Source organism: Canis aureus, chromosome 17 (assembly GCF_053574225.1).
Source record: "Canis aureus isolate CA01 chromosome 17, VMU_Caureus_v.1.0, whole genome shotgun sequence".
Classification (NCBI taxonomy): domain Eukaryota; kingdom Metazoa; phylum Chordata; class Mammalia; order Carnivora; family Canidae; genus Canis; species Canis aureus.
The window spans coordinates 12,826,610-12,843,871 of NC_135627.1; the positions used below are offsets into that span (position 1 = coordinate 12,826,610).

Consider the following 17,262-nt stretch of genomic DNA (forward strand, 5'->3'; position numbering starts at 1 on the left):
GATTGGGAGAACTACTTCCTCGGTTGGCCATTGGCCCACACTGGCATGTGGAAGCAGGTGCCAGGTCCTTGAAATCTTGTGACTATCTACTTATTGTCCAGCCTGAAGCCTGATCAACAGCCCTTGGAGCTCTGAGGAAAATGAGTATGTGCACATCTCTTTGCTGCCAGCAAAGACCATCATTGGCCTGGCTTTCTAATTACGGAGTTTTTAAGTGGTTGTAGGGTGCTTGGAGGTCAAGAGGTTGTCCATTAGGGGTCAGTGGGACTAAAGCCCTATGTAGGTATGGCTGAGAGGCAGATTAGTGCTAAGTAGCTGGGTTGGTAAAGAGCAGCAGTTCTCATGAGGTGTCCAGGAAGGCTGGAGAAGGACAGCTGGAAGGGAGGGAACCTGTTGTGTAAAGAGCTGTTGGCACACAAGGGCTGTGTGTTCCTCTGTTCTTCTATCCCTCCCTCCCTCTCTGTCCCTGCACTCTTGTCTGCATCCTCCTGCTGCTGCCGGCATGCCCCAGTGATCCACCTTCCTCCTCCTGGGGGCAGGGACTGTGTGATTGGTCACGTTTTTGCCAATTTGCTAAGGTAATACAAGGTAATACAAGGTAATCTGAGCGAAAGGAGAGTCCAAGCTGCCAAGGAAAGGAAAATGGGAGCATGATTCCTGATGCTGGTTCTTCTAGTCTCATCCCTTTCATGCAGAGAATTGAAAACAAGACTTGCTGACAGACCCATCTTCACTGAAAACAAAAGAAATAGAGCGTGTGATAGGCACCGACCCCGCGGGCTGCCGGGTGGGGACACCGCAGTGAGGGTCTCTCCCGCTCACTAGGGTGTGAGAACACAGCAGGTTTCAGAGGTCGGAAATGTCTAGGTCCTGCCATAACCTGAACAGTGTCACAGGCTTTCCATTTCTTTGCCGTGGAGCTAATGTGAGGGATCAAGTAGGTTCTGACTTTCAATAGGCTTCCAGAGCACAGTGACAGAGCAGAACGGGGTGCTAGGCGGGGTTCAGCAGTAGCAGAGGCCACCCTGCACCCATCCCCTGCTTTGCCAGCCTTTTGGTCCTGCTCTGTTTTTACACCTTCCATCTCCTTTGCTGGGGGCTGGTAGCAACTGCCGAGAAAGCCTCCTTACCTAGTTTCTCAAAGACCATCTGCTTTTCTCACTTGCCTCCCATGGTCAAGGGGTTCATAGCCCACTCCTCCCAGCTGACCCACTGTGGCTGCAACGTGTATGGGGCAGGAGTAGGCTTGGGCAGCTGGACCCCACATGTGTCCCTTGCTTCCTGCCAGCAGTGAATCTAGTCAAGCCTCTAGATTGAACTAACCTGTCGTTTGATAGGAAATACAGGAGTTTGACAAACATACTGACTCCAGGAAAAAAAAAAAAAACAGACAAATCCCAAATTTGGGGCCTTTTTCTTCCTTGGGATAATGGCAGTAGGGAGATTGGGGAGCAGACCGTTGTTGGTTGAGAGAACCTTAGGTGGCCTAGCAACACATCACAACATACGGGCTTCATGAGGATCCTGATTCCAGTAAACCAACCATGACAATACTTTTTTGAAGAGTTTTGAAAATTAAACTATTACAACATGTTAAATTATTACTAATTTTGGGGCACCTGGGTGGCTCATGGTTGAATGTCTACCTTTGGCTCAAGTTGTGATCCCAGGGTCCTGGGTTCGAGTCCCACATCAGGCTCCTCTCAAGGAGCCTGCTTCTCCTTCTGCCTATGTCTCTGCGTCTCTCATGAATAAGTAAATAAAATCTCTAAAAAATATTATTAATTTTAAAATTATTATTAATTTTAATATTAATTTTAGGTATTCCTAGGTAGGAAAAAATCTTTACAAACTGAAGTACTCAGGAAAAATGTCACATGTTGTCTTTGATTAACTTTTAAATACACTATAGCAAAAAATAGATAAAGCCCATATGGCAAATTATTAATAATCATTAACTTCATGTTAATTCTATTAGTAGACTCCACTGTTAATATTCTATTAATGTTCTCCTGTGTGCTTGAACATTTTTGTAGGAAACCCCATTTTAAGTTCTGGGCTCTCTGTAAGCATCTTGCTCAACCACCCTGGTATTACTCCTATTTTACAGATGAGGGAACTAGGCTCACAGGTTAGATTTTTTTTTTTTTTAAGATTTTACTTATTTATTTTAGAGAGCATGTGAGAGAGAACGGGGGGTCAGGAGAGGGGCAGAGGGAGAGGGAGAGAGACTCTTAAGTAGTCTCCATGCTATGTCTCCATGCTATGCCTGACATGGGGCTTGATCTCACGACCCTGAGACCATGGCCTGAGCTGAAACCAAGAGCTAGATAGGTAACCAACTGAGCCATCCAGTAACCCCGGTTAGGTATTTTGTCTAATGTCATGAGGCTTTGGTTGTAGAACTGGCATCTAAACCCAAATGTCTGAGACCAGCGTGCCTGACCTCAACCCACAGCCATGCTTCATCATCAGCTAACTTGATGGGATGAGGTGCAAACATCCCCTGTCCCTCAGACATGTCCTGTCTGCTCACCTCTGGTCACCTGTCCCATCGCTCCAGGGATTGAGATTAACATGGAGGGCCTCATACTTCCAGCATTAAATGGAAGACGAATGATTGTAAAAGCCATCTTTGGCACAGGGCTAGAAGATGATTTTATACTAAATTTTCTCCTTTGTGTTGCCTATTTGGAAATTATACCAAAGCCTTATCTTTTTTGTTTTCACTTAAAAATAATTATCTTTTACAAAGCTTTAGAAGTACATTGAGATTTTTTTTTCTTCCCTAAGTGTATATATTGGAATTTATTCCTTCTTGTATCTCTAAAAATACTTTGTTGTTGCAGGCGGACATCTGGTCCCTGGGCATAACAGCTATCGAGCTTGCAAAGGGGGAGCCCCCTCACTCCGAGCTGCACCCCATGAAGGTTTTATTCCTCATTCCAAAGAATAACCCCCCCACGCTGGAAGGAACCTACAGCAAACCCCTCAAGGAATTTGTTGAAGCCTGTTTGAATAAGGAGCCAAGCTTTGTGAGTCATGCGTCCTTAGGGTGGGCATCTCTTTGTGTGTGGGCAGTTGATCTAGATACATCTTACTGGGATTTCTTGAATCAGTCTGGTCATAGTCACCATTGTCTTCATGATTTCATTTTTTTTTTTTTTAAATGGATATGATGGATTTGAGTTTTAAGATTTTGAGACCTAGAGCACACATGTGCATGCATGCATACAAATAGGGAGAGCGGCAGGGAGAGGGAGAAGCAGACTCCCTGCTGAGCAGGGAGCCCGACATGGGGCTCTATCCTAGGACCCTGAGATCATGACCTGAGCCGAAGGCAGATGCTTAACTGAGCCACCCAGGTGCCCTGAAGATATTTTTACTATTTATCTTTTAAGAAACAGAAGTCTACTTATTTTCTTTCAGATGATTTCTAGCATCTCATACCTCATTGAGCTTTTGAAGACTGTTCTCCTTAATATTACATGTGGAATCATAAATTTTTAATATTTATAGTGAAAGGTCAGTCTATCTTTAGACGCTTTCAGTAATCGCAAAGCCTGGCTAGAAAAATAATGGCTAAATGTGTCTTCAAAGTAGATGTTTTCAATTTTTTCTTGGCTTGTGTTAAGAAAAGACAAAAAATATAAATGAACCACGCACCTTGCCCCCTTACCCCTTCCTTTTTATTCTTTTTTTTGTGTGTGTGTAATTGACTTTGGCAGAGCCATGTGGCAGTAGCTCTTGATAGCTATAGCCGAATTTTCTCTCTGAATTAGGACATATCTTTGAAAGTTATCTTTGTAATGTGGTGTTATGTATAACACCATATGTCGTTGGTTTGTTTCTAAATCTTCTAGCAACGTTGGCTACAGGCCAAGCTGAATCCCCTTTTTAATGAACTCTTAGCTAAAAATGGGTGACTAATTCTACAAGAACACCATGGTTTTCTAATATGATGTCAGTTTTGGTAAAAGAATGAAATGGAGGAATGCAGCATTTTTTATGAACCTCTGGGAAACGTAGCCTGAGATCACCAAGTCAGCGTTATTTTATTTTATTTTATTTTATTTTATTTTATTTTATTTTATTTTATTTATTTATTTTATTTTATTTTATTTTATTTTATTTTATTTTATTTTATTTTATTTTATTTTATATTTTATTATTTTTTTATTTTTTAAAGATTTTATTTATTTATTCATGAGGGACACAGAGAGAGGCAGAACCAGGCTCCCTGAGGGGAGCCTGATGGGGGACTCGATCCCAGGACCTTGGGATCACACCCTGAGCTGAGGGGAGACGCTCAGCCATTGAGCCACCCAGAGGTCCCAAGTCAGCGTGTTACTGATACACGAGACATCAGGTTGTGTAGGCTGTTGTTCTGACCTGTCCATGATGTCCTGAACTTTCTATTGTGATGTGAGCTCCTAGGCACAGTGTGGCAGGACCCAGGATGATCCACCCACATGTGTACACATCTTCCCATTAAACATAGATTTCTATCATCAGCATACTTGCCCAGTGCACACATCTCTACCCCTACCTTGACCCCAAGCACACTGAGGAAAAGGATGAGAAGCTGGGAATTTGAGCACTTCTAAGACACTTGGAGTTTCACAGGGAGTGAGACACAACCTGAGGTGACCCAGGATTTCTATGTGTTTGAATCTGAGAAACGTGCCTGGCTCTTGTGAGTAAAGCTTTAGTAATTCAGAGTAAATGGGAACTTAGTCACACTGGTGTACTTTGTGTGTTCTTGTTGTTGTCTGCTCTCATTCGGTCTCTTTGGGAGGCATGCTCCTTGTAATTGGACTTGCCATCCTCAAGGGTAAAGCAGTTGCCAACTCTGGAGTATGCTCTGTGACTGTGGCCACGGTGAGCCCAGGACCTGGGTGAGGTCCTCACCCCAATCCCAAGGAAAGTGCCAGACCAGGGAAATGAGCATTTCTAAATTGGGGAAGGTGATGAGTAAGAGCCTTTGGGTACTCTTTCAGCATCAGCTTCTTTCTAGTTTCCTCTAGATGTATCCCAATTAACATTTATCTTATTATTTCGGGGGGATGGAGCCAAACATTAATATAGAAAGTTAACGAGGTAACTCAGAACATATATTTTCTCTCTCCTCAGCATTTGTAATATAAAATGTTTTGTAAAAACCAGGAGGTATATTCTAGCTGTCTTGAATGATCTCTAAAATTCTCTCTGACACACATTTTCTGTGTCAGTGCACTTTTCTAGGGAAAGATTTTTTGGTCTCGTTGGATGGTTACCTGTAGTGTGTTAAGACCACATTAGATACCAGATGTCATGCCCACACACTCTACCTGGATTCCCACCCGTGGATGCTGGATGACTGCTGTTTGAATCATGTTTTTTGTTAGGGAAATAGACTTCGAAGCAGAACTCGATCTTTATGTTTTAGCATGTGTTAACGTTTTGAGGTTACAATCTGTCCTTTGGGGGTAGAATCAGGTAGGACGCAGGGAACTTCATCTCCTGCTTTCTCTGTTTTGTCTGGTGCTTTGTTCCCCAGAGACCCACTGCTAAGGAGTTACTGAAGCACAAGTTTATAATACGCAATGCAAAGAAAACATCCTACTTGACTGAGCTCATCGACAGGTACAAGAGATGGAAGGCTGAGCAGAGCCATGAAGACTCTGGCTCCGAAGACTCAGACACGTAAGTCTGCTCTTCCTGGGTGCGCAGGCTGCGAGTGACTTAGGCCTGTGAGCAGACAGGATGCCCGGGAGTCCTGTGCATGGGTGATGTTCGAGTTCGTTCTTATTGGGTTGGGGTTTTTGGTTATTTGTTCATTTCTTTGTTAATTTGTTTTTAGATAATCCAGTTTGGTGGTGATTCTTGTGTCAGTATGGGACAATTGGGGAGCCTTTTAGCCTATTTTTGTTGCTCGTGGAATCTCCAAGAAAAATCTGTGTGATGGAACCATGCATAATGAACTAGACCTGGTCTCCTTTTCCTTTTCCTGCTCTTAAAGTAGCAGATGAAACTGCATTAAATACATTATTTTAAAGATATAAATGTATGTTTTTGCAATTATCTGTTGTGCTGTAGTCTATGCTAGGGTTGTAAAAGCTCCATACTGGAAGTTACTTATTAAAAACTAGTATCAAGCATCTTGGAATTCCATTAGTTAAAGAGATGGATGAGGTCTCAGAGCTGTTTTGGTGTTTTGGGTGGAGGAAGCTAGATCACCTGCTCTGACATGAAGGGAGGAGACATTAGCATGGTGTCATGAACAGAAATGTTCTGATCTTTAGCACCTCTTCTGTCCTTCCTCACACCTGGCCAAGAAGTCCAAGTTGACTACCAGCCCAGGTCCAAACACCAGGCTGGTTGAATCAGAATTTCTGGGGGTGAGGCCTATATTTTTAGGGTCCCCAGGTGACTCCATTGTAGAGCCAAGAGTGAGAACCACTGGCTCTGGACATTGTGAGATCATGATGTTGACAGATTAGGGTGGTAGCAATGGGGATGAAGAGATGAACAGGCAGTGTGAACGTGGTCCTGGACTTGAGTAAAGGAAGTAGAGGCCATGTAGGCTTCAGCATTGTGGTGGGTGCCATTGAGACGGTGATGCTGGAGAAGAAGCTGGTCAGGGTGGGGAGGAGGCCAAGGCACAGGAAGCTCATTTTGGTGTGGGACATGTTTGAGTTGCTGACAGGACACCCAAGATGCTGTGTCCAGTGTCGAGTGGCATGGATGTTTGGAGTTCAGGTGAGGTATGGGGGCAGCTGTCATGGATCTCAGGTCATTGGAGCCATAAGTATTTACCATGTACCTAGAGTGTATCTGCAGTGTGTGAAGGCTCAGATGCTGAAGGCTGAATGCTAGGAAATGCCAGTGTAGAGGATGAACCTGTGGATGACTGGGGTCGGGGGTGATGAGGGTGCAGAAACTCTGGAGGGTAGGGTGATGAGCAGGAACATGGAGGCTCAGGGTTCGAGCAGGAGATGGACTGAGCAGGAACTCCCTTGTCCAGTGGTGTGCCCGGGATCAGTGGCATTGCTCATGGCATTTGCAAGGACAGAGTCGGTTTTGGGAGTGATGGGAAGGTAAGAAAATGGAGGCAGTAAGTGTAGGTGACACACCCAGGAAATAAGACTGGGAGATGGCTGTAGCTCAAGGGCCCAGTGTGTTGAGGGAGCAAAAGAGATGCATGTTGGAATGTTGATGGGGAGGAGAGGTGACATTCGAGAGAGGGGGTTGTCAGTGCAGCGGAGGATTGTCTTGCAGGAGAGATGCCTGTCTTGACTGGAGGAGGTGGGATGCAGGCTGTGGATGCAGCTGGCATTGTGGGAGGTTGGGAGCCTTGCTGTGATGGTCTCTCTTCTCTGAGGCGGGAGGCAGGGTCCTCTGAACACCTGGGAGACACTGGGGGTGGGTTATGGGTGGGAGTCGAGATGGGAGGTAGGTGTGGAGTGTGGGGGTGACCGGGCGGGGCTGCAGAGTGGGGTCGCCTGGGGCACAGAGCTGTGCACTTGCTCATGGAGTTCTCCTGGATGTCTCTACAAAGGGAAACGGATACGGACAACCAGGCATCTGGGGGCAGCGACTCTGGGGACTGGATCTTCACTATCCGAGAGAAAGATCCAAAGAGTCTTGAGAATGGAGCGCTTCAGCCTTCGGACTTAGAAAGAAATAAGGTAACATTGGCTGGTGCTACAGCGACTAACCCCTGTTGTCAGTCAGCGGGGTCCCCTAGTCCCTTCTGTGTGGAGCCGTTGGTGGGCGGGGCTTCCGCGTGGCAACCTGCTGTGGCATTTCACTGGCTGAGACAGATATGAGATTTGTCGTCTGACGACCCGGAGAGTGAGGTCTGAGAATTGGCCTCAGGTCTGTTCCACAGGGCTGCTTCCTGCTCCGCAGAGCCTGCTGTGTCCTCCCCGCCCAGGGAGCTGGGGTCTGGGTGGAGGGGCAGGTCTCACCTGTGAAGTGACATTCAGACTCTGTTCTGTATATTGGGGTGACTCATAAAAGGTACCAGAATTTTGGGATTAAGTTTTTGTTTAAGGATCTTAAAAACAAATATAGTGCTTTGGTACTTATATGGAGCTGTCTTTTGATAAATTGGTTTTATGTCTATTTAAGTTTATGAAGAACTATTTTAGAGTTGCTTTACTTTTTTAATTTATTTTTATTTTTTGTATATGTTTTTATCGGAGTTCGATTTGCCGACATATATAGTGTAACACCCAGTGCTCATCCCATCAAGTTCCCCCCTCAGTGCCTGTCACCCAATCACCCCATCCCCCGCCCACCTCCCCTTCCACCACCCCTTGTTCGTTTCCCAGAGTTAGGGGTCTCTCATGTTCTGTCTCCCTCTCTGATATTTCCCACTCATTTTCTCTACATTCCCCTATAATCCCTTTCACTGTTTTATATTCCCTGTGTGAGTGAAACCATATAATGTTTGTCCTTCTCCAATTGACTTACTTCATGCAGCATAATACCCTCCAGTTCATCCACGTTGAAGTACATGGTGGGTATTGTCCTTTTTACACAGTGGTGTAGTTTCTCTGAGGCAGTGTGGACTATTTCTGTCCCCTGTTGCTCCTACAAGTCTTGCTTTGATGACAGGTGGGAGTCATTACAGAGATTGCAAAAGTAGAAAATAGGTTCCTGCCCTCTGACAGACACTTGGAACAGCCAGCTTCGGTCTGATTTCCATTTCCAGAGGTTCAGTACTTAGGTCCTGCTGCACAGATCGCACAGTGACGTGATTCAGTGTCACTTGCATCCACACAAATGCCACTTACAGGACTTCTTTCGAGCCTTTCCTGTGGAATCCAGGCGCTGGTCCACCCAGCTACGTTAGTTTTACATTTCACTGCAAATGAAGCATTGCAGTCTAGTGAAAGGTCACAAGACAGTCCCATTCCGTTATCGCAGCAAATGGGTGCCTGGATGGCTCAGTCAGTGGATCATCAGCTCTTGATCTTGGGGTTATGAGTTCAAGCTCCACACTGGGTGTAGAGGTTACTTAAAAAAAAAAATCTTAAAAAAAAAAGATATCACAGCAAACAGAACATTTCAGACGTTATGCTAACGTGATGCATGTCTGAAGTTTTCTGAATTCTTGCAATGTGAATATTAAGACCTTACTTCTGATTACTTTTTTTTCTTCCCTAAGGTGAAAGACATCCCAAAGAGGCCTTTCTCTCAGTGTTTATCTACAATTATTTCTCCTCTGTTTGCAGAGGTAAGATACCCAAAGTCTTTGGGGGGACGGGGCATGACCGGGACACAGTTGGGGGCAGAGTCCTCTTTCTGTGACACGTCGCCAGTAGAATTTGGGAGGTTAGACAGGCTGGCATGAGTAGGCGGAGAGTCACATTGTGGCCCCGTGAGGCCGGCTGAGATTGGGTGCTCGCCTCCCGGCACCCTCCTGCTCTCCTGGCACTGTCTTCTGCCCAGTGCCTCCCAGGAAACGTCATTGTGTCGCCTCCTTGAATGTACTGGCCCAGCCCAAGTCCATATGCCACCAGGGTGATTTTTAGCTTCAGTTGTAGCACTTTCTACAAAATTTGTTTGGGTGCAGCCTGACTGCTTGGCCTCGGACAAATCTATCGCAATGTAAAAAGTAGAATTTTATTTTAAAGGAGAAATCGGGTTCCCTGGAGACTTCATTTGTCCCATTGTGTCTCCGTATTTCACTGTAACCCCAGGGAAGTCCCCTTACCAGCAGGGCCAGGGAGTTCCCAGGTCAGCAGCCCAGGTCACTTCCTCCGTCAGGGACTGATTTCACCCATGTACTGGCCCCCCGGTCCTTCTCAGGGGAGCCCTCCCTGCCTCCGGTAGATACCAGTAGGCATACTGCATTTTGAGATGTTTTCAAGAATCAATTTCATGAGAATGAAGACTGTTCTTCATCTGGTTAGTAGGTGATTCGAAAAGAAGTGGGAGATACCCCTTTCTGTTTTTTTTTTTTTTTCCCTCCGAGTTCTCCTCTGGCTCAGGCTGCCTTTAAGGTGAATTCAGAATGGGTCACACTGGTACCTTCTGTGTGGGGTTCGGAGCTCTCTAGGGGAGAGGCTGTATTGAGGCATCTTCCTGTGGAGGTCTGTGGTCCCTGGTGGAGGTGCCGGACACCCAGGCTTGCTCCCCCTCGCCCCATGAGGCCCGAACCTCAGTCACATGGTGTCATCTCGTTGGCAGGGCCCCTGCCTGTCCCCCTAAGCTGGCCAGCTGGCCGAAGGGCCCCACCTTCTCTGCTGGCAGATGGGGGCCCGGCTGCTGGGGCCGAGCTGGAGCTTGGGGGGTGGAGTTGAAACTGAACGTGCAGGTTCCTGAAGGAAAACTAAATGATAGAGGCAAGTAGAGGCCGCTCTGGGTTGCTCTCTGGCTCTGCCCTTGGCTGATTTTTCTGGGAACCTGAGCTCTTCCTCTCATGTCCAGAAGACACCATCTTGATCTTTATTATGTTTGGGAGAAGTGAGAAATGGTCCTTCAGGTTTACTAGATGCTCCCTTGCTTCCTGTGATCCTGGCCCTCCGCTAGGATCAGTGGGCACTTAGGGAAAATGACATAGATAATTCTTATTTGTCTGAAGCCTTGTGTTTTTTTATTGGGCATATGAAGAAACCATGCTGAATGCATTATTTAGAATTAATGAATTGATCCTCGAGGTAATACCGCTTTGATTTTTTTAGCTAAGCTAAAGGTAAACTCACAGGTGTCTTTCCTTATGTGTTTCTATCAATAGTACTCAGTAGCCACATGTGTGAAGTTTTCAGTGTATATCATTTTATATAATTCTGATAAAACTCAATAATGAAGGGTCATTATCCCTGTGTTTACAAATAGGGATATCCCCTGGCATCAGAGTGTGCGTGTGGGTGGCTCCCTCTCGTCAGGAGCCCACCCAGCAGCAGCTTTGGGCAGGGGGACTTTCGGGGGGTCACAGGACAGGGCACGCAGGGGAGGAGGGAAGGCAGAGGTTACACGCTCAGGACCTGTAAATACTGTTCTATTTAGTTGTTGGGCGATCGGGAGTTCTAGATGGACACAGGCGGCCACCTCCAGGTCCACTGCGTCACAGTCTGTGACGAGGAGGATAGGAATGGACGCCAGGTTCTGCTCATCTTCCGTGTGTCCCTTTAGCAGGGAGAGAAGGGAGCAGCATGGTCAGGGTGGGGCTGATGCCGTGAGTGATGTGTTCACCACACTGAAAAGCTAAAGCTAAATGTGAAGGATTTCTTAAAGGTGACATAGAGGAGGGGGCTCCTGTTCTGGGAGGCTTGGTTGGGTGTCTGCTACCTGTTGACTGAATGAATGGCTCTCCTTGTCATGTGGCATCTTCTGGTCGCATCCCTCCCAGAGAGGGACTTCGAGCCATCATCCTTACCTGAGGCGGTGCCCAAGACACCATTTTAAGTTCTCACAGGGGCAGAGGGGTCAAGAGGGATGCTGGATTCCCAGAATTTAGGGCTGCTGCTTGCTTGCGAGGCCAAGAATATTTTGACCACACCCTGGACCAAAAAGACCATTTGCTGGAATCTTAAGGAGCCACTTGTTGTCGTTAGGAGGTAAGGCGTAGGTGGCCCAGGGTGCAGCTTCATCGTGGAAACTAGGGCTGAGTGACTGTGAAATTGTCTTTCTGGTTGTAGAGTAAGGTGGAGGTGGAAAAAGAGGGGACAGGTGCCACGAGATCTTGAAAAGCTGCATAGGCGGCTAGTTGTGTTTGAAGGTAGTGAGCGAGGTGTAACGGGGGCCCTCTCTGTGCAGTGTTCTCACAAAGCCGTCCGTCGGAAGGAGTCAGGTGGCCCAGAGCGCAGTCGAAGCTGCGCCAGGGCTCGGGCCCGGGGTGGCACTTAGAGCCTGCACATGGCATCGCTCCTTCAAGTGCTCATTGGTTCCCATGGGTCATGCTCTTCTGCATGCTTGTGTCCTCCAGCTGAAGGAGAAAAGCCAGGCGTGTGGAGGAAACATGGGGTCCATAGAAGAACTGCGAGGGGCCATCTACCTGGCGGAAGAGGCCTGCCCCGGGATCTCGGACACCATGGTGGCCCAGCTCGTCCAGCGGCTGCAGAGGTAACTGCCCCTAGTGGCCTGCGGGTTGGGGCCGCGCGGTGTGTGTCCCCGGCTTTCTTAGTCCTTCCAAGGAACAGCCTCTCAGTCCTCCTTGTTCCTGGTCCCTTGTTATCTTCCCGGCACATGAAGCAGAATCAAGTTAGAGAAGACTTTAGTTCTAGGTTCTAGAAATCGCTGCAGGAATGACAGGATCCTGGACACCAGTGGGGAGGGCCACAGACTCTGTGCTTGTAGCTCTTGCCATGGAACTAGCCAGTGACCTGAAGACACCTGTCTGCTCTTCATGATGCAGCCTGACTACCAGCCAGTGACCTGTTTGTAACTCTGTGTGGTTTTCTACCTTCAGAATTGCGTCCAGAAGGCCAGAAGTCAGGGCTTAGTGAGTTAGGACACGGGCAGGTTCTGTTCCTCATGTGGCTGTGGCAGTTCTCACCTCTGCTTCATGTCAGGAGCCTTGTCTGACAGTAGTGGCTCTGTCTGCGCCAGCCTGCAGGGGCTCCATGTCCCGCCGGTGGCTCTGACTTGAGAAGGAAGTTGGGGGGCCATCTGGCCTTCCCCAACCCACTCTCAGGCTTGTTCTAGGAGTCTCCTTGTGGGGGTCACGCTGACCGCCCCTTTCACATAAGGGCAGTCATTTGAGGGTGTTAGAGTGGAGGTGTGCTGTGACACAAGCTCTGTTCCACAGCCCCAGAACTGCCTCACCTCCCAAAAAGCCAGCCGTTTCATTGCTTTGAAAGTCACCTTCCAGGTGAATTGTCAAAGTCCCTTCCAAAGGGCAGCTGGGCCTTGAGGAGTGTAAGGAGCATTTCAGATCTTTCTAGAGACACTGACTTGACAACGTACAAAGAAGTGAGGGGTGTGTGTGTTGGGTTGCTTTTGCCCCTTGGAAGTGATGGTCCAACGGGCTGCCCTCTAGCCCATGAAGAGTCCTAATAACGTGGGACGTGGGGGAAAGCCTAGTTGTGACAGTTAGGTTTGTCCTCCTCACCTCAGGCTCCTTTGTTAACACTGTCCCAACTTTCCAACTTGCTTCCAAGTGCAGGCGGCTGGACAGTAAAGCCTGTCTTCTTGGCTGCCTTTGGTTTTGAGGCAAGTGAAAGAATCCGCTATACTTTTTGGGTTTACCCCCGAACCCCATTGATTCTAACAAATCACAGGCATGAAAGAAAAAAAGAATCCCAAGTCCCCGGATGCCCACTCATGCACAGTTGTTACGAAGTTCGTGTGTATCCACCCAGGGTCCGTGTGTGCGGTGCCGTTTCTATCGCAGCACCGTCAGAGCGCTCGCTGCCTCGTCCCGGGGCACACCCTGGTTATCCGGGAGGCCTGCCTCTGGTCACTTAGCGACAACCTCACTGTGCGGTGTTCTCCTTTCTCCGAGCAGCTCGGGAGTCCCTTCACTCCTCGTTCTCTCGCATGTATTTCCGGGTAGAGAGAGCCTCTGAGCGGCACGGAGCTCAACCGCACACTGGCGGTGCTGCGATTCCCTTGTTTGGGGTTTGGGCCTCCGCTTTCCTGGTGCCACTTTCAGGACTGACCACCCTGTCCCGAGTGGCCGGAGTTGGTCAGCGACGCGCATCCCTGACTCGATTTCCCCGCAGCCCGGGGCAGAGGGCATGGCCTGTGAGTGCCCCCTGCTCCCGCCCTTTTGCTGCCGACCCGGCTGGTCTGTACCCACGCTACCTGGCAGCCTGCGTGAGCCACACACACGGTTCAAGGTTTTCTAGTTCCCTCCTGACAAAGTAGTGAAAAAGGAGCAAGTGACACTAGCCTTCATAATATGTTTAAGCCACCGTATCCCAGGGCTTTCTTCAGCGTGTCCTCCGTGTAGACAGTTGTCAGTGGGGACTTTCTCGTACGTGGTAGTACCACGTCTTCGTGATGGGAAGGGACCAGGCGCCTCCAGTGCGAGCTGGAGCACACAGTGCAGGCGCAGCCGTCGCTGCCCACCGCTGCCCACGGCACGTTTCACGGTGTGCTTCCAGTGGCGCGGGGGGAGACGCCAGGTCCACATTCTTTCCTCTCCTCGTCTCCAGACGCTTCTGTTTTGTTTCTCTTCCCTTTGTGATGTGCAGACACTCCCTCCCCTGCAGCCAGCAGAGGATCGGCTCCTGGGTCCTTATCGGGTCCCTGTGTTCACCCCTGGGAGGCTCCCTGGCCCTTCCCACGTGCTCTCCACCCAGCCGCCACCAGACCACAGCGGCCACTGCCACCGTGTCCTACCCGTTTGGTGCCAAAAGGCAGAACTTCACTGAAGCGGTCACCTAAGAGAAAATAAGAACCGACTTTTGTCGAAAGCATTTCAGAGACGTGTAGATCTTAATTTGAATTAATGTGTGGATCCTCATGTGCAGCATCTGCGCCTCCCGCGGCTTTAGGCATCTCTCTTCCTTGGAAAATGAGTCTTCGGATCTGTGGCTAAAGCCTGCTTTTTTTTCAGGAGGCTCGGTAGTCATTTATTCTCTGGGAGAGTGCCAAGTATTTTAAATGCCTTAAAAGAGCTGCCATAGGTGGGAATGTTTGAGATTGCTCCCATTTAAACGTCCTCAGCCGTCTCCTGTGACGTGGGGTCAGTTTTAAGGTGACTGAGAGGATGCTGGCCATCAGGGGACCCCCAACCCTATTTTATATTCTGGAGTAAGGCAGTACTGCAGTTAGTGGAAACCAGAGGAAAGTGCCCATGATGCCGCCCCCACCCCCACCCACTGCAGCCCAGTTAGTATTACCATCCGGGTCAGTTCACTGGCTTCCACTGTATATAAATCATAAATTTACCCAACCTGAGATCATGAACCTGAGTCGAAATCAAGTCAGATGCTCAACCAACTGTGCCACCCAGGAGCCCCTATATAATGACAATTTTTAATCTGTTTCTCATTTGGTTTGCTTAATCTGTGTAACCCTGTCTGCTGTGTTTGGACATCAAAGTTACCTAATTTTCACAATTACAAAAACCCCTCAGGGACAGCTTTGTGCAAAAATACATTGCTCCTTCTTTGGACATTTCTGAAACAGTTCTAGGGAGTGGATCACTTGAATGAGCAGCAGTATTTTTGTGGCAATAAGGGTTTCCTGTGCTGATAGAGCTATGTGTGCGCCCTAGAACCTCAGTGTCATCAGGTATTACTGATTCTGTGACTTTTGAAAGTGGACTATAGGGCAGCCCCGGTGGCTCAGCGGTTTAGCGCCGCCTTCAGCCCAGGGCGTGATCCTGGAGACCCGGGATTGAGTCCCATGTCAGTCTCCCTGCGTGGAGCCTGCTTCTCCCTCTGCCTGTGTCTCTGCCTCTTTCTGTGTGTCTCATGAATTAAAAAAAAAAAAAAAAAAGATTAAAAGTGGACTCTTTCACTTTTGTGATGCTGGCAAAAAGATGCTTTCTGTGCATCTTTTTTCCTCCCTGGAGACCACTCTCCCACTTGTTATATACTTCTAGTTCTTCCACGGACTGAATTTAACCTATCTATGAAAAGTGGCATCAAAATCATTTTTCTTAGTTTTAATTAATTATTTGTATAATAATTAACCGATTGATATTTGCTCCACTTATTTTTTATTTTTTTTAGTATTTATTTATTTAATTTATTTAATTAATTAATTTATTTATAGATTTAATTTATTTATTCATAGACGCAGAGAGAAAGGGGCAGAGACACAGACAGAGGGAGAAGCAGGCTCCACACAGGAAGCCCGATGTGGGACTCGATCCTGGGTCTTCAGGATCACATCCCAGGCTGCAGGCGGCGCCAAACCGCTGCGCCACTGGGGCTGCCCTCCACTTATTTTTTATGACTCGAGACTGGTAAACCAGGATTTTGCTGGTGGTTTGACTTTCTGCATGGGGGTTACAGAAATGACACTCACTTCCGTTTCTCTCTTTTCTTTCCCCCAGATATTCTCTAAGTGGCGGAGGAACTTCATCCCACTGAAATTCCTTTGGCATTTGAGTTTTTTTTTCTTTTTTTCTTCTTCATCCTCTTCCTCTGAAAAAGTCAACGAGAGCCTTTGCTGACGCCGCTGCAGTGGTGTGCCATCTGGGGGCCACCCCCTCCCCGGCTGCGGGTGCCCACTGTCCGGGGGCGCACAGGCCCTTCCTCATCGGCCTCCGCCAGAAGGAGCCGCTCGGTGCGGCGGGGAGGGTCAGCTCCTGCAAGCGATCATTTTATTTTCTTGTTCTTGTTTTTTATTTGTAGCCATTGTGCACATATCAAGGAAAGTGTCTTTAAAAACAAAAACAAACCCTGAAATGTATATTTGGGATCATGACAAGGCAACTGAAGAAATGAAATCTCAGGTACCCTGCTGTAAGTGGATGACTCCCCCTCCGTGGGAGACGGAGAATCGCTCTGGTGGGTCAGTGTACAGATTTGTATATAGTGTCATTTTTACGGAACCCCTTTCGGCGTGCATAAGGAATCACTGTGTACAAATTGGCCAAGTGCTTCTGTAGATAATGTCAGTGGAGTAAATATTTGACAGGCCATAACTTGAGTCTCTTGCCTTGCCTTTATTACATGTAAATTTTGAATTCTGTGATCAGTGATTTGGGTTTTATTTTGTATCTGCAGGGTTTGCCATTAATAATAATTACTGCCCCTCTTATGGAACACTCCTCTTTATACCTCCACAGATGCAGACTCCCCTCTTGTTTGCCCAATGACCCTTTTGGTACACGTAGAGATGATTTCCTTTCATTTGATGGTACTGTTTCTTAGTGTTTTAAATTGGAACATATCTTGCCTCATGAAGCTTTAAATTATTATTTTAAGTTTCTCCCTGATAAAGTGCTCTCGTCTTAACATTTGTTTGAAATTGTGCCACTGCCAATCCTACGCCAGCTCTGCCGTCCTTCCCAGTATGATTTTCTCTTGCTCCTTGGAGTGAGACCCGCATATCATCTTGCCCACCTAAAAATGTCTGAATGCTTACACAAATAAATTTTATAACACACTCATTTTGCTTACTCTCCTTGAAACATGACTCTTCAGAGGGCAAGTGTACCTGTGAGTGTGTGTGTGTGTGTGTGTGAGAGAGAGAGAGAGAGAGAGAGAGAGAGAGAGAGAGGGAGGGAGGGAGGGAGGGAGGGAGGGAGGGAGAAGGTGAGACACTTCACTTCCAGAAAGAAGTGCCCACACTGAAAACGCTGAGCATTCAATCCAGCTCCCTCTGCTACTTTGAAAAAAGTTGGTCACTGAGAAAATATGGCCG

The 17,262-nt window shown here is 47.6% G+C and overlaps 1 protein-coding gene across 3 annotated transcripts in view; it reads left to right on the forward strand.

Annotated features, from left to right (window-relative positions):
* The window catches only part of STK24 (serine/threonine kinase 24), a 120,205-nt gene extending 103,197 nt beyond the window's left edge, over positions 1 to 17,008 (forward strand). For all 3 annotated transcript variants that reach the window (XM_077855144.1, XM_077855143.1, XM_077855141.1), the window contains exons 6-11: positions 2,850 to 3,035; positions 5,540 to 5,685; positions 7,541 to 7,670; positions 9,158 to 9,226; positions 11,921 to 12,057; positions 15,947 to 17,008. In XM_077855144.1, coding sequence (XP_077711270.1) covers positions 2,850 to 3,035; positions 5,540 to 5,685; positions 7,541 to 7,670; positions 9,158 to 9,226; positions 11,921 to 12,057; positions 15,947 to 15,983 — 705 coding nt within the window. In that variant the 3' untranslated portion in view covers positions 15,984 to 17,008. The remainder of the gene's footprint in view (positions 1 to 2,849; positions 3,036 to 5,539; positions 5,686 to 7,540; positions 7,671 to 9,157; positions 9,227 to 11,920; positions 12,058 to 15,946) is intronic.
* Positions 17,009 to 17,262: the final 254 nt, after the last annotated feature.